Genomic DNA, 21053 nt, shown 5'->3' with positions numbered 1-21053 from the left:
TTTCCCAGTCCCGCCTCCTGCCCCACAGTGATTTACCGCTCTGCCGGCTACCCTGGGCCCCTGAAATATACTGCTGGGGAGGGTGGCATGACAACTCTTGTAGCTTCCCTTTGCTTCCCCCTCAAAGTCATTTTGCTGCAGGAAAGCAAAAAATCTGTGGAGGACATAAATTCTGTGCAAGTGCAGTGGAACAGAATTCCCCCAGGAATATCTAGTACAGGAGTGGAAAAGTTCTGTGCCCTGCAATGTGCAGGAGGTCAGACTTGATGAAGTCTATGAATCTATAATGCATGTATAACACTGCAGACCTATGGCTGGACAACTTTGTGTTGATTGCTTCCACATTTCCTGCAAACAAGTCTCTAGTCTCTGCTGTTTACTGGTGTGGTCTAGTGGACAAAGCACTGGATTGGAACTACATCACTCAGGGGTGTGGATTTTTCACCCCCCCCCCCCCGGCTTCCATTCCCTGTTCTGCTACTAGCCTGGCTGGGTGACCTTGGGCAAGTCACTTCCCCACTCTGTCCCTCAGTTTCCCTATCTGTAAAACTGGGATAATGAAACCAGCCTTCATAAAGTATGTTGAGATCTGCTGATGAAAAGCACCATACATGAGCGAGGTATCATTATTCCATCGCTATGCTTTGGTGTGCATTTTTACTTGGAGGTACTTTTTTCTGCTTTTAATACTCACTTGGGAAACAAGGGAGCCTTGAAACTGTCCACTGGCCTTCAGGGTCCAGCCTATTTTTCCTAATACCCCTGCCGTGAGCTGGTTATTGGTCATGCCACAAACAACATGGTCCACAGTTAGTCTACTATTGACTATTCCGCTTCACAGCCCTTTGCTTTATGATGCAGGTCTGTAACATGATGCTCAACGGTCTCACCTGGCAGGAGTGCCTTTCAGTAAAGGCCTGGCACAGAGCAATGCAGGGTGATGCAGCTCATGGAGATAAACCTGAGCTAGCCTGAAGTGAGCTAACTTTGAAACCAGAGCGGTGAAGCTGCCAAGAAGCCTGGGTGATTATTCATGCAGCCAGCCTGCATCAAAGCACGGGCTGCTGCAGCTTCATGGCTACCCATACCCAAGCCAGCTAAATCCAGGCTAGCTTGGGTACGTCTACATGTGCTCCAGTCACACCCTCTGGCTGCCGCCTCTTGAGATGCAGTGTTGTTACAAAAGGTTAATATCCCCAGTCATCCAACAGGGGGCAGTATCACTAACTGTGGTCAGAACTGACTAATTCAACACTTGGTGGATTTTCTCCAGATCGTGCGTGGTCTCCTTGCTGGGGCAGCGACCCAGGTGCTTGGGGGAAGATGGGACAGATTTTTATTCTGAGCAGTTAAAAAAACAAATTGTCTTGTTAAAAAACATGCTGAGCTTCGCACACCTGCCCCGGACTGGAGAAAGGCTGGTGCTGGTCAAGATCGAGCAAGCCCATCCCTTCAGCAAAGGGTTCGGAAACATCCTAACCCACCCGAGTCCTCCAATGAATGCTCCAGCAGAACCAGAGGTGGGCAGATTTGACACTTGTAGAAGTGCAAAAGGGTAAAAGAAGCTACATTTCTCCCAGCCTCTGTCTCTTGGGGTAGGTCTTCACCACAATCAGGGTGTGTGACTGCAGCACAGAGATCCATACCTGAGCTAGTTTTGATCTAGCTAGTATGGATATCAATAGTAGTGAAGCCACAGCAGCATGGACTTCAGCGTATGGGGAACATTGTATGGGCATGTACTGAGGTGGCTAGCTAGCTACCTCCCCTTACACAGATTTTTTTAAACACAGGCCTTACATGTGTAGAGCTCAGAGATTTAACCAAACTCAGACTGCAACTGCCTGCATGACCCAACTCTCTGCCTGCCAGCCCGTCAGCCCATCCTCTCTTACAGACAGCAGTCTAGTGTGAATCCCTCCCCCACATCCCTAAATACACTGATTCTCTGGGCTGGCAAGCGTGACAGGTTATCATTGGAAAAGAAAACCCTAGTGCTCTGTTCCCCTCTCGCTCACGATAATTTTACAGCAGCGTCACTCCATTGCGTTCAGCAGAGCAACTCCTGATTTACACCCAAAGACCCCAGCCCAACGTGGAACTTTTGGCTCAAGTCTGAACACGACTGCACTCTTTGCTAAAAGTCCGGCTGCGAGCAGGAGGGAAGGTGGGGATCAGAGATACTGTTCCTTTAAGAAATTCTAAAGCCAGCTCTGGAAGGTTTCTGTTATTCCATGGCTCTGGCGCAGCAACCCTCTCCCTCCGCCTGCCCCAAGTCCCAGCTGTATAAATGAAGCTCCGGTGAGCTGGCGGGCGTCCCTCACTCAGTAACCAGCAGTTCAGGAAGCAGCTCTCCGCTCCAAGGCACTGACGGGTACCGTGTGCAGTGCTGATGGGGGCAGCATCCGTAACAAAGACGCTCGTGGTTTGGCTGTTGCTGTCAGTGGGCCTGGCCCGGGCGGCTCTGGGGAGTACAGTCCATCTCAGGAGAGCCAATGACAGGAACGGTAGATGCATCTACTCATTTGCTGTCCCCAGCCCGAATGAAGCCAGCTGTCCAGAAATGGGCCAGGCAACATCAGCCATCCGGGAGCTCCAGAGGGAGAGCAACGTGCAGCGCTCGGAGCTGGAGTCAGCCAAGGCCAGGCTGAGCCTCCTGGAGAACTTGGTGACCCAGCTGCATGTGGTGCTGGGTGCAGGGGGCTCCCCTGATTCCGCTGTGGAGCTCCAGAGAGAGCTGGATAGGCTGAAGACAGAGAGAGCCCAGCAGGAGTCTCAAATCAGCAGACTGGAGGCTGCCTACAGCACCCTTGGGCAGGAGAAGTCCTTTCTGGAAGAGGAGAAGAGGCGACTGGAGCAGGAAAAAGCTGAGCTGGGAAGGAGGCTGGAGAGCAGCACCCAGGAGATAGCTCGGCTGAGGGCCAGCCAGCATCACCAGGTCAGCGAGGCACCCTCCCAGGACTCTCAGCAAGGCTCCCAAGAAGGTAAGGTTCTTGAGAACTTAGCCAGTCTCTCACTGAGTTTCCCTTACAACTGGTTCAGTCCTTTGAACCCTACTAGGCCACACGGCCTCGCTGTCTCCTTTGCTGCAGAGGATGCCCATGCAGAGTCTGCACCTGGACATGTGTGGCTGTCCCTTGGAGCGTACAGTTGGGGTGTGGGAAATAAGTTTCCCTTGCTCGATTTCTGTCCTTAGACCATTGTCTGCAGGGCCGGCTCCAGGCACCAGCTTATCAAGCAGGTGCTTGGGGCGGCAACTCTGGAGTGGTGTGGCACTTTTAGGTATTCGACAGCAATTTGGTGAAGGGTCCCTCACTCCCGCTCGGAGCGAAGGACCTCCCGCTGAATTGCCACAGATCACGATCGCAGCTTTTTTTTTTTTTTTTGGCTGCTGGGATGGCAAAACCCCTGGAGCCAGCCCTGATTGTCTGAAAGGGAAAGGATGGTCGTTAATGCACTGGACTGGGAGCCAGGAGACCTGGCATCAAATATCAGCTCTGCCACAGACTTTCTGGCACATCACTTAATCTGTCTCCCATTCTTTTTTTTGTCCACTGAGATGGTAGACTTTCTGGGGCAGGGGCAATCTTGCTGCGTGTAGCTAACCCAATGGGGTTCTGATCCCCTTTGGAGCTTCCAGCTGCTTCAGTAGCAACAATCAACAGCAAAAGACTCCAGGGAGCCACCTCCCCAAGAGGGCTGAGGCTCTAGCTAGGAGATAGGCCCAGGCCCAGATGCCCCCACACTTCGAGGGAGTTCAGACCCAGATCTGAACTTAGTGGCCAGAGCCCAGCTCCCGCTGCAGAGAAGGGAAAGAGTTACAATATGCACGCACAGTCCCTCGGCTGCAGCCAAGCCCACTGACAAGCTGCTCCAACAGATAGACGCCCAGAAGTGCCCTTATTTGGCATTCCTTCTGCTGTGCCTTTGTGCAGGTGTCCCTTTATCTGTCCCTGCCCCAGGGACTATAGCCTAAGCTGTACTGTTGCTTTCTCCCCCATCTCTTTCTCCCCAACGTGCTTAGTTCACCGTTGCCCTTCCAATTCCTTTCCCCTTCTCCACCAGCCCACTGGCAGGAGAGGACCCATTCCTGTGCTGTGCAGCCTGGGACACGTGGGATTAATGGAGCTGGGAGCCAGCAGGCTACAGCTCTTACCCGAGATGGGAGCAATAAGACAGACACCGCAAGTGCAAGCGTCTTGGGCATTAAACAGAGCTTCCTGCCGGGGAAGAACCTAGAAATCCTGCTGCTGGGCAGAGGACATTGCAACCTCAGTGAGACCCCGACTCCTCCCTGTGAATGTGCTGAGCCTCCCCTGGCACAGCCACTGCCACCCTGCTGCCAGACACCTGGGCCGTGGTGGCCCCACTTCTTTCCCTCCCTGCTGGGAAGGGTTTCCGCTGGAAGGTTTTGCTTATTTTGCAGTTTCCCCGCGCAGCTGAGGAGGCAGTATCTGCTACTCAGCTACCGGGGTCCCTTGGACTCCCCAGGGAGATTATGGGTGAACCTGGACACTAAGTAGCAGATATTACCTCCTCAGTCGCCCAGAAACCTGCATGGCGTATATAAAGCTCAGTGTTCTTCACCTGCCGCTGCCTGGCTGCTCTTCTCCAGCACTTCACCTCCCACTCTGGAGGTCCCCGCCACTGCTCGCTGGTTCCTCCTAGCATGACCAGATGTCCCGATATTTGGGGCTTTTTCTTATATAGCTCCTATTTACCCCCCACCCTCTGTCCCAATTTTTCACACTTGCTCTCTGGTCATCCTAGTTCCTCCTGTACTCATCCATTGGCCCTCTCCCCACTTGGCCTGGCTGCTGCTGCTTGCTGCGTCCTCTCCCCACTGCCCTGCTCAAGTGGGGAGGTGGGTGGACGAGAGGAAGGAGGGATGCATGTGGTGAGCAGTGGTGGGGAATCTGAGCGTGGAGGAGGGGGGAAAGAAGGAGGAGAGGAGGGATGCACATGGCGAGGGCGGAGTGTGGGTGGGGCTCCAAGTGGAAGAGGAGGGACAGGGAGCTAGCCTCCCCCAGGAGAAGCTTCACCTGCCGCCCATGGAGTCTTGGGATGGGAGCAGTGACTTCCCAGTTCCCAGACACCCCCAAAAAGGGAAGTGCTGGACCTGCAGTGCAGGTCAGGGCAGCCCTACGGAGGACCTAACTAGCATCCCAGCTGTAGCAACTCTCCTGCGGGTTCTGTCTCCTGATGATAACTGAGGCATAGGAAAGCCCACAGGTGCTGACTTGTGTTTTTACTGGTGGGTGTGCCTCTCCGCCCCCGAAAGTGGTGGACAGGGCCTCAGTAGGGTTTCCAACTTTCTATTGGCACAAAACTGAACACCCTAGCCCTGCCCCTGTGTCGAGGCCCCACCCCCTCCCAGAGGCCCCACTCCCACTCACTACGTTTCCCCTCCCTCGGTGGCTCACTCTCCCTCATCCTCACTCACCTTCACTGGGCTGGGGCAGGGGTGCAGGAGAAGGTGAGGGGTCTAAATGGGGGTGCAGGCTTGGGGGTGGGGACAGAAATGAGGGGTTCAGGGTGTGGGAGAGGGCTCTGGGTTGGGGCAGGAAGTTGGGGTGTGCGAGGGGGTGAGGGCTCCAGCTGAGGGTGCTGGCTCTGGCATGGGATGGAGGATGAGGGGTTTGGGATGCAGGAGGGGGCTCCAGGCTGGGGCATGGGGATGAGGGATTCAGAGTGCAGGAGAGAGCTGCAGGTTGAAGCGGGGGTTGGGATGCAGGAGGAAGTGAGGGCTATAGGGTGGAGCTGGGGATGAGGAGTTCCGGATGTGAGAGGGGGGCTCTGGTTTCCGGCCAATGGGAGTGAAGAGCCGGTGCTCGGGGCAGGGACAGCGCGCGGAGCCCCGTGGCTCCCCCACCTAGGAGCTGAACCTGCTGGCCACTTCCGGGGTGAAGCGTGGTGCCCCAGCACAGATAGGGACTAGCCTGCCTTAGCACCGCAGCACTGCTGACTGGAATTTTAGTGGCCCAATCGGCAGTGCTGACCGGAGCTGCCACAGACCCTTTTTGACCGGGTCTTCTGGGTGAAATCCGGACACCTGGTCACCCTAGGCCTTGGGGAGGAAGAAGCTAAGTGGGGACGGGACCTCAGATTGGAGGTGCCTTGGGCAAAGAGGCTAAGCAGAGGCGGAGCCTCAGGGCGGAGAGGCTCAGTGTGGGTGGAGCCTCAGGGTGGAAAGAGGCTGAGTGAGGACAAGGGCTTGGGACAGAGCACAGGTGGAAGGGCCACAGTCCAGGCATTGGGGTGCACAGAAAATTAATCCAGCCCTGCAGGTGCTGAGCACCCCCTATTTTTTTTAAGTGGGTGCTGTTGTCAGATGCTACCGGTGTGGTGCTCTGCTCTGTTCAATGTTGGTATCACTTGGCTGCGTGCGTGTGTTCTTTCGTGTGTGCTGCCCCAGCTCTGCAGATGGCTGACACAGCAGACTCAAACAGAACCCCCAATGACCACAAAGTCTAGTAAGGTACGAAGGCACGTCGACCAGGTTTATTGCCGTATGGACACAATGATATTTCCCTCTAGATTGTTACTCCACAGGGCATACTACGAGAAAGTGCCTCTTGGCAATGGACTCGGCTCAGTCAGTGGCGGGACTTTCCACTGCCTCCTCGGCCGAACAAAGACAGGGATACATTCTTATACACAGGTACAAACAAGTTACACATCACTCCTGACGTATTGAGGTGCAGCCCCTCTACGTAGTAAGGTGCCACCTCTCACCTTGTACATGTTGGTTCGAACAAAACAACTCTATCCATCATATTACCCTTTTGGCCCTGTTACTGGGATGGGTCAGCCTGTTCCTTGTTATCCGTGTGGAATGTGCAAATATGTGAATGTTCTGGTTTCTAGTGTTCAGTACCTTTTAGGTACGTATCTTCTTGCAGCATCAGCCCTTTCCTTGCCAGCTTCTGTGAGCAGGGCCTGCCTCTAGCTCACAGCTTAACTTTGCTTTATGATAGCAAAGTCTTGACCATTACTTTAGCTCAGGCCTCATACCGGGCCTTTACTTACTACAGGTGCTTGAGCCTGGAGCACCCACAGAGTCAGTGCTTATGGGAAAGCCTCAGCCATGCCATCCCCACCCCCAGCCCCTGACATGCCTCCCACACCAGTGGACCCTGTGGGAGGGATGCACATAGCCAGCCACAGCAGCTGTGCCCTCCCCCATGCAGGGATATTCCCGAGGGGGCCCTTAGGCTGCTTTGCAGCCTCTGCACAAAAGGGCTGCATCACCCTGAGAGTGAGTCCTGTCCCTCTGAGGACTCAGATTCTGCTGCGCCTGTCCCACTGCAGGTATCTGAGATACTCAGCACCGTTTGAGCTCCATCCAGTGAGCCCAGTCCTGCTCAGCCACACTTTCCACCCCATGACATCATGTCCAGACCACTAGGCACTCTAGCGGGTCAACCATAGATGAGGAGCTACTGCGAGCTGCCCTTCCTGACAAGAGGCGCACAGGACTCCCACACAGACAAAGGCCAACACAAACTCAGTGGCCGGTTCTGAAGATATGACTGGAACCTTAACACAGATCAGTACGGCACTGGGAATATAGCTGTCCTTGAGGGGCAGCTGTCATTTTGTGTTTCTGTTCAGCTGCAGAGTGTTACTGAGCAGACTGCTGTGTGCTCTCCCTCTCCCCTGGAGATCTTATTTGTTTCCTTAATCTGAATAAGAGAGTCCTCAAGGCTGAGAAAGGCACACATTGTTTTGTGGCTAGGAAAATGCAGGGGGCTAGCCGCTCAGCTGGGATAGATCGAAGGAGCTTGGTTGATTTACACCAGCTCATGGTCCAGCTCCCTCTCTTTCCCCTCATCCAGTGGTGTCCACAGAAGTGCCACCCAAGTCACCAATCCACCACTCTGCCATCACAGGAACCATTATAAAGTGTCTCATCTTCAGCTCATCTGAGCAAATACAGAATTGCTGCTTCATCGTCGAACACCCACACACAAGCCATAGGCACCTTAAGGTGAAGTTACACCATAACGTCCATTTCTCCCTGCAGCCATTTCTAGCTTAGAACTTGGCCAAGCCAGGAGGGGATAATCAAGAGCAGCCCCGATGGATTCCTGGTTGCAAAGTAGAAACTACCCAGCAAGAAAGAGGATCATGGTGCCCTATCCAGTGATTAAAGTGTTCTGACAGTCGACTGGCCCATTGTCCTGCTACACCTACCTCTGGGGCCCTGTTCTAAGGGTTTCCCTTATAACCAGGCCTGAACAGAACCCTTGAATCCCAACCGTGCCCCCCTCCCAAAAGCTTTGGGGAGAGGGACACTTAAATTCTGCCCCTGTCCCTGATCAGAACAGAGCAAAGTGCTGAGGGTTTCTTATCATCTCTGTTCTGGTCAGTGGAGTTAATTCATTCTGGGAAGGAGACTGGCCACAGGGCTGGGTGGCTATGGGACCATCAGGCTCCATTAACCTCTCCACATAGCACAAGGAAGTGCAACCATGCTCCAGAGCGATCATGTCCTGTGGGTCAGCTGCACCAGCCTGGGCACCCCCTAGCACTATACTCAGCCATGTGACCTGACAGCAGCCCCCAGGGCCAGTGCAAAGATGTCTCGCACTGTAGGCGAAACTTCCAGCTTGCACCCTCCCCCATCCCCGAGCCCCTACCCTGAGGCATCCCCCTGACCCGTGGCAGCTCCCCCGCCACCTTGAGGCACACCCCCCCCCGCGCCTCAGCTCACCTCTGCTCCACCTCCACCCTGAGCACGCCGACGCCGCTTCACTTCTTCCACCTCCCAGGCTTGCGGCGCCTAAGCTGATTGGCACTGCAAGCCTGGAGGTGGGAGAAGTGAAGCAGCCATGGTGTGCTCGGGGAGGAGGCGGGGGAGGGGGAGCTGGCGCGGGAGTTCCCCTGCGTTGCCGCTCCCCCACTTTCGTTGCTGCAGGTGGTCCTCCCCATGCCTCCCTGCCCCAGCTCCCTCCGCCTAAATGCTGGCAGTGACCAGGGTGGCTGAAGATCCGGCCGCCGTGGTCGCTGCCGAAGAAAACACCGCCCCCCAAATCCTAGTGCCCTAGGTGACCGCCTAGGTTGCCTAATAGGTTGCACTGGCCCTGGCAGCCCCTGACAGCCCTTCTGCCCCTTGGAGTCATTCCAGTCAGTGACTTGACTGTATTGGGAGTGAGGCAGGGGAAGGAGGCAGCGAATCCCTGGGAAACTCCTTTACTCCAAGCAGTCTGCAACCTGTTTCCTCTCGTGGCTTAGACACACCCCATGACAGGACACCTTTCTTCCTCTCCCTCAGACCTGCCTGAGGTTCAATGTTCATACCTTTCCAGCCAGCTATCACTGCTGTTTGCACATATAGCATCTCAATAACTCAGCCCAGCAGGTGTCTCTCAAGTGGATTTAGGGAGCGCCTGAGCTGGCATGGTCCGTGAAGGCAGAGAACTCCACACACACCAGGAGGCAAAGTGTGACAAAGCCCTCCCCACTGCTACAGAAGAGAGCTCCCCTCCTGCACCCTTACTGCAGACAGGTGGCTGCAACGCCCCTGCTCTCTTATCAAACCGCACACCCTGAACTGTTTCTAGTGCTCCTGGCACCATGCACAACAGGAGGCTGCTCGCCTTGCCTTGCTTTCACACTGAGCGCCTGGTGCAATACCATCCGCCTGCCCACAGGAGGCGCTGTCCTCCAGAGTGACAGCTCCCATGGGCTTAGAGGGGTGAAACCTGCACACCAGGGTGACTTTAGCTCAGAACATTAGTAGGTGTGCAGGAGTCTGGCTCACCTCTCTGGCTTGGCCTTGGAGGACAGTCTCCATCTCCCTTTCCACAGCGCACCCGACAGCTCTTTGCACTCCCTGAGCTCTTTTCTTGAGGCCTTTGTCCTCCCCCAAGGTCTGCCCTGGCTTCCCACCTCAATACAGGAGAGCAAAGGGGGGGCTTCCTCTCCCCCTCTCTGGAAGCCCCTAGATCAGCTGCACACGCTAGGCCTCAAATTCACCCCACTTCTCTAGCTCAGGCTCTTTCCTTCTCTTGCTTTCATCCCTCCCTCTTCACAGCCCCCATCCTCTAGACCAGGGTTTCTCAAACTTCATTGCATCGTGAGCCCCTTCTGACAACAAAAATTACTCCATGACCCCAGGAAGGGGGATTGAAGCCTGAGCCCTGCTACCCTTAGTAGCAGGGCCAAAGCCCAACCTCCACCACCCTGCAGGGGAGGGGGTAAAGCTTGAGGGCTGTAGCCCTGGACAGGGAGGCTAGAAACTGAGCCCCACCACCCAGGGCTGAAACAGCAGCCTGAGCCCCACTGTCCAGGGCTGAAACAGTTTGGCTTCAGCTTCTACTCTGGGCGGTGGGGCTCAGACTTTGGCTTCAGGCCCAGGCCCCAGCAAGTCTAACACCAGCCCTGGTGACCCCATTAAAACAGGGTCACAACCCACAGTTTGAGAACCGCTGCTCTAGGCCTTCTTTTTCCAGCCCTTTCCACTCATTTTCTGACACATCCCCTTCCCGGACTGGCTACACAGCCCCAGCTGACCCCTGTCAGAGCACTTCTTGCCCAAAACACCCACTACATCCAGCAACTATTCCCACTCTCAAACTCCCACTGCCTAAGCAGAAGAAAGCTCTTTTATAGCCTCATCGCGTTTCCCAGCAGGCCTTGCTGTTGCCTAGCATCCCATACTTCCTGCGAGAACTATAAGCCCCAGAATTCCTTTGGCCTGGGCTGACTCAGACAGCCAGGCTGTAACTGATCTGAGTTTCCCTTAAGGACCACAAGGACCTGCTAACAGCAGCAAAATAAACAAACTTTATTTCCACTTTATCCTCCTCTTAACTGTTCCTGCACCATCTGAAAACCAAACATATATTGGCCTTGCTGGGCTAGTAGTTAGGCACCTTGCGTCCTCTACTGTTGTTCTGGGGCTGTGCCTGCATGCCTCCCCAACTATCAGGGTGGGGGCAGATAATTGAGAGTGGAGATTGAACCCAGGGGGCCTTAAGAACTGCAAACCGCAACCCTTGACTATCTGAGCTAAAGCCCCACTCTATTAGCTTAAAGCTAGTAGCTAATTCCTAAACCCCTACGTACTCCAGCCACTAGAGGGGGATGGAGAGCCGGAAAGATGAGCTCCACCCACAATGGAGAGCAGTGGTGTTGGTCTCTGGTGCTGATGGACACAGGATACTGAGAATCAGCATCCATGCAGTGGCCATAAAGCCCAGCTAAACCCTGCAGGGGGTGGAGAAGGCCTCCTGCATCTTCAGTGGGCGGGGAAGGATTATCACTTAGCACTGAGATGGAACCCTGCTGCAAAGGGAGCTCTGTTCAGCTTTTCACACTGGTGCTGGCGAGATATCCATTTTCTCCTGTGCTATCATAGCTCAGAGCTGAATGGGCTGATCTGTGGCCCGAGGAGTAACCAGCAAAGATGCCCCTGGCCTATAACACCACCACCACCAGTCAGACTAAACCTTTGGGTGAGTCCAATTAGCCTGCAGTTCTCTTCCAACACTGTAAGAGGCACTGTGGTCAAGAGGGAAATGCCAATATTTTGCTGGCCAAAAGTATTGGCAAACCTGAGCCAGCCCCTGAAAGCAGATTTCTGTTCTGTGGGTCTTTTTAGGACCTGCAGAGCTGAGTTTGACTCATTTATAGGGAGGGTCCAGCAGTAAAACTGAGATCCATGTTCACAGGCACACACACCACACTTTGGTGATATATAGCCCTTTCTCTAATACCCCTGTGTAAAATTATTCTCCATGGCCACAAATTACTTAAGTACAGGCCTAATTTCGAACACACAGGTAGTCTCATTGATCTCAATGGATTACTCACATGCTTAGAGTTAGGCACACTTATATGCCCTGCCTACTTGGGGCTCACATGGTCAAAAGTATGAGAAACCCAGGCTCTTTGGCTGCACTTTGTAGAGACCCTGTGGAATGATCACTTCTAAAACTACAGGGCAAGTGTATTTCCCCTCCCCACTGCAAGGCTGGGCTCATTTTCTGGAAAGGCAGCTGCTGGTCAGTTTGTCCCAGGGCCAATTTTGAAATACCTGCGGCTGGAGTCAGCTACTGCTAATGAGCCCCTAGGGAGGTTTTCCAGCCCTAAAGCAATGCCAGGCATAAAGCAGGAGGGTGCACTATGCAGAAATGAGTTAATTGTAAGGTTTTCCCTTCAAGGGAAGCTGAAAGTACAACTGTGACACATGGCCAGAAAGGGTTAAACATCCTGCAAATTAAATAACCCTCAAAAGACTTGTGGGGAGATAATGTTTGTGTTTTTGTGTATTTACATATATATATGCGCGTAGGGTCCACACCATAATCAACAGTCACTGTCTACACTGTATTCTGATAGTTCGGTGATCAAAAGAACATCCTAGCATTTAAATGAACTGTAAACACAGGATCTCGGTATTCCTCTCTCTTTGAAATGTACTGTGAATGGTGGAGGAACAAGCAGATTGCCTTATATTAATTCTATAGTTAAATACTGGTGATGGACCGCCTTTAAAGTCATCCTAATTCCCTTTTGTTCCTGGAGGAACTCCCAACTTGTCAAGGAGGACATGAAATTATCTAAAAACGCCTGGAGTCCCGATTCTGTTGTCTCAGATCTGCTTAAGCTTCATCTGGGGAAGTTTGAGTCACAAGACTGAGGTCCCAATTATGCTGGTACACCCTGAATATGATGTTTGGACATTGGACTATAACCTATGAACTGACTTCTAAAGGAACTTTTTGCAATTAAAGTTCACCATCTCTGCTATCAATCTAAACCTCAATGTACAATGATTTTTTAACCATTCTCTCTATCTTTTATTTTTTAATACATTTTAGTTTAGTTAATAAGAATTGGCTGTAGCGTGCATTTGGGTAAGATCTGGAATATTCAGTAACCTAGGAGGTAATGTGTCCAATCCTTTGGGATTGGTAGAATCTTTTCTTTTATATGATGAAATAAGATTTACAGAAATTTTCATCATATTTGATGTGGGTACCTGGATGGAAGCTGGAGCACTTTAAGGGAACTGTGGTGTTTGGACTCCTGAGTAACCACTAAGGTAATAAAGAAGCTGTTTTATGGTGGCTTGATAAATTTAAATATCCACCAGCTTTTTGGGATTTGGCTGCCCCATTTTTTGCAGTTCACCCTCACTGAGTGACCATAACTGGCCCTCACTAGGACCCTGGTCACAACACTTTGCCAAGCATTAGAATTAAACAGGGAATTGTGAGAAGTTATGACCGTCAAGCTGATAACTACGGTGTCTTGCATTTATACTGCGTAGCTCCTTTCATCCCACCGCTGGGCAGACGTCCGATGCTAAAAGCCCTCAGCGATGGCCTAACTTTGCTCTAGAGGGAGTTTTAAAATCCACCCCTGGAACTGGTCAGATCTCTGTTTGAAATCTCATCATATGCTGAGCAGGCCCCACCCCCGGCACTGGGAGCTGAAGTGATTGGTTCAAAAGACCAAGTAGTCTGTCGGAGTTTGCCATTGCTTTCTCCACCCTTTGGATTTCCAGCATAGCTAAGGTAAAACAATTTATGATGTGTAAGAAATAGCTGGACCTGACCTGTCGGTTGGAATTCTCCACGTAATGCTGGGACATTATCCAAGTTGTTAGTCTCCCAGTGTTACCTGTATTAAAGATAATTTATTTTCTATAACAACATTCATCCAGAGGGGAACAAGAGTCACTGCAACATGCTTACAATTAGAATCACGTTCCTCTGGGACCCTGTAAGAGGAACCCCAAAGCACTAGATTTTGCTACAGCTACGGCAGCTGTACAGCTTTGCTCCTTTCCCTACTGCCTCTCCTCACTGAGTCTGCCTTGAGTCCCATGGCACCAATTCAGCCAGTGAGACACCAGTTAGCTCCAATGCGCTGCCTTGTCTCACACATGGAACAGACAAGCTCAGTGGACAGAATGAAAGAGGAACGAGGACAGTGCTGGTGATGTGCAGTGAGTTAGATTTATGTTACTAACAAGCCTTGAACTTGTCCTGACAGTGACTTTCCAAAGGAAAGACAGACCTTTCCTGCCCACTGCCATGCCTGCTGACATTAAGCAAGAATCTGAAGAGAGCTGAATGCTTGTTTTACACACAAGCAAAGGCTCCAGGGTTGGTCCCTTTTGAAGCCACTGCATGTTCATTCTCTACCAGCAAGCAGAAATAGGGGAGCTATCTGATACTCCTGCCAGTAGCTGGAATGGATTTTCAGACACTGCATCTAGACCTCAGCAACAGTGTAAAACCATAACAAGCATCCATACAGCCAGAGATGCCTGTGGCACACATGCTGTCCTGGCAGCTGCAAGCAGAACTTTCAGTGCAAAGGACAGGAGCCCTACTGTAATATCCAATATACAGCACCTAGCACAGGGGGATGCTGGTCAATGACTGGCACTCCTAGGTGCTACCGTACAGTTCCTATCACACATGCAGCCTTGAGGTGGGACTGGGGCTCCTAGGTGCTAGGATAAAAAACAAAAAAGAAAAACCTAAATGATAATTGCTCATTATCCCAGGATAGGGCAGACCTTGACATGACAGGGAGAGGTCATTTTGGTCAGCCAAGTGTGAGTTGGGATGGATGAAGAGACCTTTGTGGGGATAGATGCCCCCCCACCACACCTGCCTACTAAGGGGTTCTGACATGAGCACACAGTGCTGATGGTCCTGTGCCGTGGCAGGGAGGAGCAGTGTGTGGATTCAAAGTAAGGTTGCTCCCCAGCTCCCTGGACACAAGGCAGAAACATGCTCTGACCCATGTACATTACCATGCTAATGGCAGGGCTAGTGAATTGCTGAGTGTGTGAGAAAGAGATTGCGCATAATCATGTGTGCAGCTGCGCTTGTGTGTGTACCCAGCTGAGAGGGTAGGTCCAACCCTGCTCAGGAGTGTGTACACACTCTTCCACACTCCACCAAACCGTGTCCTCACCATGTTCCTGTCATCACCCTCACAGTGTCTATCCCATCCCGCCCTGCAGTTTCCAAGTGGGATCTGGAGAGTTTTGACTATCAGGAGCTGAAATCTGAGCTGATGGAGGTGCCTGCTTCCAGTGTCTTCGAGGAGCGCCCCTCCCCCAGCCACCCTGCCACTAGGGCCACAGCCACTGGTACAAAGATCACCTTAATCTTTCCTTCCTTGGGGGTTCACACAGCTAGGCCTCGTGCTTCCAGCACCATTGCTGCAGTCACTTTTCTTCTCCTCCCCCACCCTCTCTCCTAATCCTCTCGCCCTCACTGCCAGCAGGTGGGAAGAACCTAGCTGGGGAATATTAGCTTCTCAGCTCTTTTATGTGGTTCTATTTCATCATTGCTTCTTATTCTGTCTCCTTCTCTCATCCCACTTCCCCACCTTACCCTGGCCAGCCCGGCTGTCCTGTCCTTTGCTGAACCCCAAGCAATCCAGGCAAGGATATGACCACTTGGTGCCAGACCCAAGAATGGAGTTCAAACCCCTGCTCCAGCAGCCAGACTCAGTGTGCACACCTTCAGAGCATAAGCCCAGGCTGGAATCTGGCTAGCCCCAGGTCTTCCCTATGGCAGAGAAGGGAGCAGGGCTGAACTTGTCCCCTGGAAATGACTCAGTTGGCCAAAAGAGACTCTCTCAGGCACTCACTGACACTGTCCTTAGGCAGTCCCTGAACAACTCCATCAGAGAGGACCCCAAATACAAAATTCAGAGCAGGGTCTGCATGTCCACCACTCTGCAATTCAGGATCACTCAGAACCCAGGGATCAGGCCCATCTCTAAGCAATAAAGCACAACACTTAGTACAGAACTTACAGGGATTTCCCCCTAGCTGTAAGAGTTAATAGAATGAGGAGGCTGCTCTTAAAATGAGGTCAGTGGTGCCATGCCATGTTTCCTTCTGTTATTATTGGTTAAGCAACAAATTAAACTTGCATCACTTTTCTTGGATTAGCGCATCCCTGCTGTGCTGCCAGCTTTTGTTACTTCACACACACTTTGGTGTTTTTCCAAAATCCCAGCGCCTGTAGGCATGAGCAGCTCAGCTTTACTTTAAATAAATAAGGTTCTAGCCTGCATGACAGTGGAGAAAAGCTTGAAAAGGTGAAGCAAGAGCCCACAAAAGGCCCAAAAACCCCAAGGCAAAGAGAAAGCAGCCACAAAAGTTATTTAAAACCATAGCCTCATGATTGTGGAGGGTCAGACTCAGGATTTTGGAATCTGCTGGGTTGGCGATACCAAAAATGCCCTTATGGCCCATACACAATGGAAACAAGCCCTGGATTCAGCTTTGATGAGACACCTTAATGGGCCTCCACCAAGACAAGTCTGGCACTGTCCACAGCTATGACAGCACCATTGCTGGAAGGGGTCACTGACCTGTTTCTTAATCCCAGAGGTAGAGCGATAGAAGGGATGGTGCTGGTTGAGTGGCCTGTAGCTAAGTGCTCTGGGGTCCATTCCCAGTCCACCTGCCTGTGCCTGGTGCTGTTAGATGGAGTATGACAGAGGAAGAGGGAAGGCCTCCTACTGCTTTGGCCATCGAAAGGAACACCCCTGGTGAAGTCCAGCTACGGAAGGGTGGTAGCAGATGGAGGACAGGAGAATTGTTAAATCACCCTCTGAGCTTGTCTTTCATTGATTTTGTTCAGTGTGGCCAAAGACTCTTACTCTTCTGGGCTGGTTTCCTGTAATGGTTTTCCTCCATGCTGCTGCTTTATACATTGTCCATCTCAGCCCTGCAACCCAGCCTCCGCGTTTCAGAAATAAAGTCAGTCCCTAGGACATTCCTACCCTTGGCTTCTGACTTCCACTGGCTGGACGTCAGGAGCCATTTTTAAAACTAGGATTTAACGGTTGAGACTCTCTGTAGCTGCCACATCAGATCAGTGTTAATACTGCAGATGCTCCCCTGTCCTACCTGAAATGTTACTAGGACACCCAAGTGGATCTATTAAAAAACATAGTGCCTGGGCTATTGCAGCTGAGGTCCCACTTGGGGTGGGGGGGAATAAAGATGAACATCTTGGTCTTTCATCTTAACCACATCATTAAAACCTTTAAATATCACCTGAGCAAGAAAGTCCATGCTGTGAAATCCCCTCCCAAACTATTCACCTCTCTCTCCCCCTCCACCCCTCACAGTCTCTCTTCATAGACTATCATTCCTGCTTCTTTTCTCCTTGTCCTCTCCTCTTTTATCTGTCTGCCTGCACTGCTCAGGGGCATTGCCTAGGCAATACCGGTGCATTGACGAGTGCTGGAAGGCTGCTGTTGGTAAATTGAGGGGGGTTGCGCCATCAGCTTCATGGAATTATTTACTTACTTAGAATCCAGTAAATGATCTTTCCTGCTAGTTATTGCTGGGTAAGTGTGGCTTTTAGCCTTTCAGTAGGAAATCTGCCACTGATGACAGACAGAATAACTGAAGGTCTTTTTTTCTCTTCCTTGAGTAGGGTGTGGAGAGCTGGTCTGGGTGGGGGAACCTGTGACCTTCTGCAGGGCTGAGACTATTGCTGGCAAGTATGGCATGTGGATGAAGGACCCAGAGCCTGTTCTCCCCTACACCCGCAAGACCACCTGGAGAGTCTATGCCATTGGCACTGACATCCGCCAGGTCTTTGAATACGAAAATGCTGATCAGTTCATGAAGGGCTATCCCTCCAAGGTCCACGTCCTGCCCCAGTCCATGGAGAGCACCGGAGCCATCATATACAGGGGCTCCCTGTACTTCCAGCAGCACATGTCCAGGACGGTGGCCAAGTACGACCTGAAGACAGAAATGATAACAGTCCAAAAGGACATCCCCAGTGCTGGCTACCATGGCCAATTCCCCTATTCCTGGGGTGGGTACACAGACATTGACTTAGCTGTTGATGAGATGGGGTTGTGGGTGACGTACAGCACAGACAAGGCCAAAGGGGCCATCGTCCTCTCCAAACTGGATCCAGAGACCCTGGAGGTTGAGCAGACCTGGGAAACCAACATCCGCAAGCAAGCCGTGGCCAACTCCTTTATGATCTGTGGCACCTTGTACACCATCAGTAGCTACTCAGCCCCAGACGCAACGGTCAACTTTGCCTATCACACGGCCACCAGCATCAGCGAGCCGCTGAGCATCCGCTTCGAGAACCGCTATGGGTACAGCAGCATGGTGGACTACAATCCCACGGAGAGAAAGCTCTTCGCTTGGGACAATTTCAACATGGTCACCTATGACATCAGACTCTCCACGATATGAGGAGCCTCAGGGCAGGAGGAGGACACATCGTGCTCATTGCTAACTAACAGCTTATGGGCTAGGGGCAAGTCTAGCCAGCTGTCAGTCTTATACACTCGCTCTTACTAGTCTTTGAGCTTTCCTTGGACTCAGCCGTGAGCCCCTTACTAAGGCAGAGCGCTCATTGAGCTGGGCACAGACTCCAGGCCTTGCCCTAGATCAGAGGTTCATATTCTGAGAGCACTAGTGGGGCTCAAATAACAATAGAGTCGGAATAACTTTGTGCCACTTGAGAACATACGTGCATAGGCATTTACAGCCCTGGCGTCATTCCTCTTGCCTCTCTCTGAATTACACACGGGATGAATTTGGACAATGTAGAAAAAAGTAACAAGTTGTTCAGGGTTATGCAACATTTGGAGTGTGTGGGCCAATGGCACAAGGATAGATTTAGAATGACTAAACCTGCCTGAGCCCTTGGCTAAAAGACACTGCGATTCTAGCCAAGCAGACCAAACCGTTCACAGCAGGAGGCAAATAATATTTTAGGTGAGGGAGGTGGCTGGGTACCACCTTCACAGAATGGCTAATAAAAACCCAGCGACTATCAGCCAACCATGTTCCTGCCCAGCATCAGCTGAGACAAGGGGAATGTGCTATGCAGTCAACACCAGGCACTAGCCAAGGTAGCGTTGACAGGAGGAGATTCTGCAAAGTTGTGTCTCACCTAGATTCAGTAGAAGAACATCAAGGCCTAAAGACCTAGCTCTAACACCCAAATAAGCCAATGGAAAGACTCCAGCTGATTTCACTGGGCTTTGGATTGAGTCCTTAGTGGGTTGACTTGGTGGGGGTGTCTCAGAAATGTGCTACAGGAGTTAAAAATGACTCGACATCCCAGGCAGTGGGCACTCTGCAAGACAGCTTTCAGCTGCTGCGTATAAACCCTTCCATTACCAGTCTCTCTCCTCCTAAGCACAGTGCATGCTTTGTCAGGACCAAGCTTCCCTTGGGAGCGAACCAGCCACCTCTACAGATTATCATGAGCCAGAGAACGGGGGAGGAGAAGACAGAAAGTCACCCAGCTTGGTATCTCTGCAGTGCAAGCAGCTGCTTTGTAGTGGCAATTGGCCAGTAATTAAAGCAGGAGTCAAAGATGGGCCCAAGCTGCAGGGAGGCCAGGTCCAATGATCCACACCTCACCTAAGCATAGGTCCATTCTGCTCTAGGGGCAGTGAGCTGTTCAGCATCTCACAGTAGCCATTGAGCATGCAGGTAGGTGGCTAGTTCAGCTAGTGCCCTGCAAGAAACATGGCTGCCTCAGCTCCCCTTCCATGAAAGGCAAAAATGAAGCATTACTTGTTTAACACAATTCTGTTAAGTCATTTTAGCAAAATAGAAGTAAGGAGGGTTGTTGTTCATGAAAAACAGGATTCTAGAATTTAGGGCATCATCTCAAATCCACTGAAGTCAATGGAAAGTCTCCTATTGACTCCAGTGAGCAATCGAACAGATCTCTAGTTATCCCAGATTATGGTTAACAACTCAGAAAGAGAAGCAACATCTAACTGTTCTTGCTGTTTCTAGCTCTCAATCCAGATAACTCCGCTGATTAGACTGTAGTTTAGACACTCTGGGATAGGCAGAGCATTAGTGCAGGTATGGCTAAGCATACAGCTGTTTAAGAACACACACGTTTGAAGTATTTAGTGTGTAAATCCTGTAGCTGCCTCCGTTTTTCTGTTGCATTGAAACCTCCTGGATGAAAGCAAAGGTCCAATGTGCTGATGACTATGTAGAAGTTGTCTGTGATAAGGATTGGTAATAAACCCTCCTCCCCCACAACAATCCACAGTGGCAGCTTCTTGTTGGCAGATTTCTTGTTTCACTGCAACATGCTGGAGGGAATTCCAGGCCACAAGCCACCTTTACAGGAGAGTTCAGTCCCTGCAAACAGGGCTCGATTTTCAGGAGCTCAGCTCCCATTAGACACTAAAATAAGGGGTCTGGATTCTAATTTGAGCTCTTCCACAGGTTTGCTGGGTGACTTTGCTGAGTCACGTCCCTGCTCTGTGCCTCAGTTTCCCCATCTGGAAAACACGGATGATGATACTGACCTCCTTCATAGAAGTTAGTAGATAAGAGCTAGGTATTAATATTGCTAAGGGGAACTTAGTCATTGACTTCAATGGAGACAGGATTTCGTCTACTGAATGAATATCACCATGACTGCAACAAATGCCACTGTAGAATAAGAGGCGGCAGAGAAATGGAGAAAAGACAAAGCCTGCAGTATAGAGAGAGCTGACTGATTACAGGAAAGCTGGGAAACTAACATTAGCTGGTTTAAAAATATTAATTGATTACCTTTTACAGCCAGTAGAATATATGTTAGCTGTAACCCCTAACTGATGGAGCCTCAGATCATCTGTATTTGATTATCTTGAGGGGACCTCCGGTATTGGGGAGGTAAAGAAATAACTTGTGTCAGCCCTTTCAGTATAAAAAAGGTCTGAATCAGCATTAAATCTTGGAAAGTTGCATGTTAACACACCTCTCTCTACGTCACCTGGGAGCAAACGGTCCCTTTAAGCAGGGGAGCTAAACCCAGCATTTCTGGACAGCCTCTGGCCGAGAGCAGGGCTGACAGAATCTTGTTTTGCATCTATGGAAATAGCCTCACTGCAGCGTTAGCCCAGGTGTTTGGCACCCAGGAGATGGGCATGTGGCTTAGCTCAGCCCAGCTGTGAGCAACTCCCAATGCAAAGCCACCCTAAGTAACTGGGTGTGACTAGATCGCAAGTGTAAAATACCAGGACACATTGGGCGAGTGGGGGTGGGGTGGAGACCA

General features: G+C 51.4%; 1 protein-coding gene across 2 annotated transcripts; it reads left to right on the top strand.

The window, feature by feature from the left end:
* The first annotated feature begins 2043 nt into the window (after nucleotides 1-2043).
* On the top strand, nucleotides 2044-20037 carry MYOC (myocilin). 2 transcript variants are annotated; one of them, XM_032806126.2, is made up of 3 exons: nucleotides 2044-2984; nucleotides 14996-15124; nucleotides 17439-20037. In XM_032806126.2, the coding sequence occupies exons 1-3, from the start codon at nucleotides 2393-2395 to the stop codon at nucleotides 18221-18223; spliced, it is 1506 nt and encodes a 501-aa protein (XP_032662017.1). In that variant the 5' UTR covers nucleotides 2044-2392; the 3' UTR covers nucleotides 18224-20037. The 2 variants fall into 2 exon arrangements, with proteins under 2 accessions (XP_032662017.1, XP_032662018.1); XM_032806127.2 differs by lacking the exon at nucleotides 14996-15124.
* The last annotated feature ends 1016 nt before the right edge of the window (nucleotides 20038-21053 follow it).

This window comes from Chelonoidis abingdonii, chromosome 7 (assembly GCF_003597395.2).
Source record: "Chelonoidis abingdonii isolate Lonesome George chromosome 7, CheloAbing_2.0, whole genome shotgun sequence".
In the NCBI taxonomy this organism is placed as follows: domain Eukaryota; kingdom Metazoa; phylum Chordata; order Testudines; family Testudinidae; genus Chelonoidis; species Chelonoidis abingdonii.
This window is presented reverse-complemented; position numbering and strand designations above follow the sequence as displayed.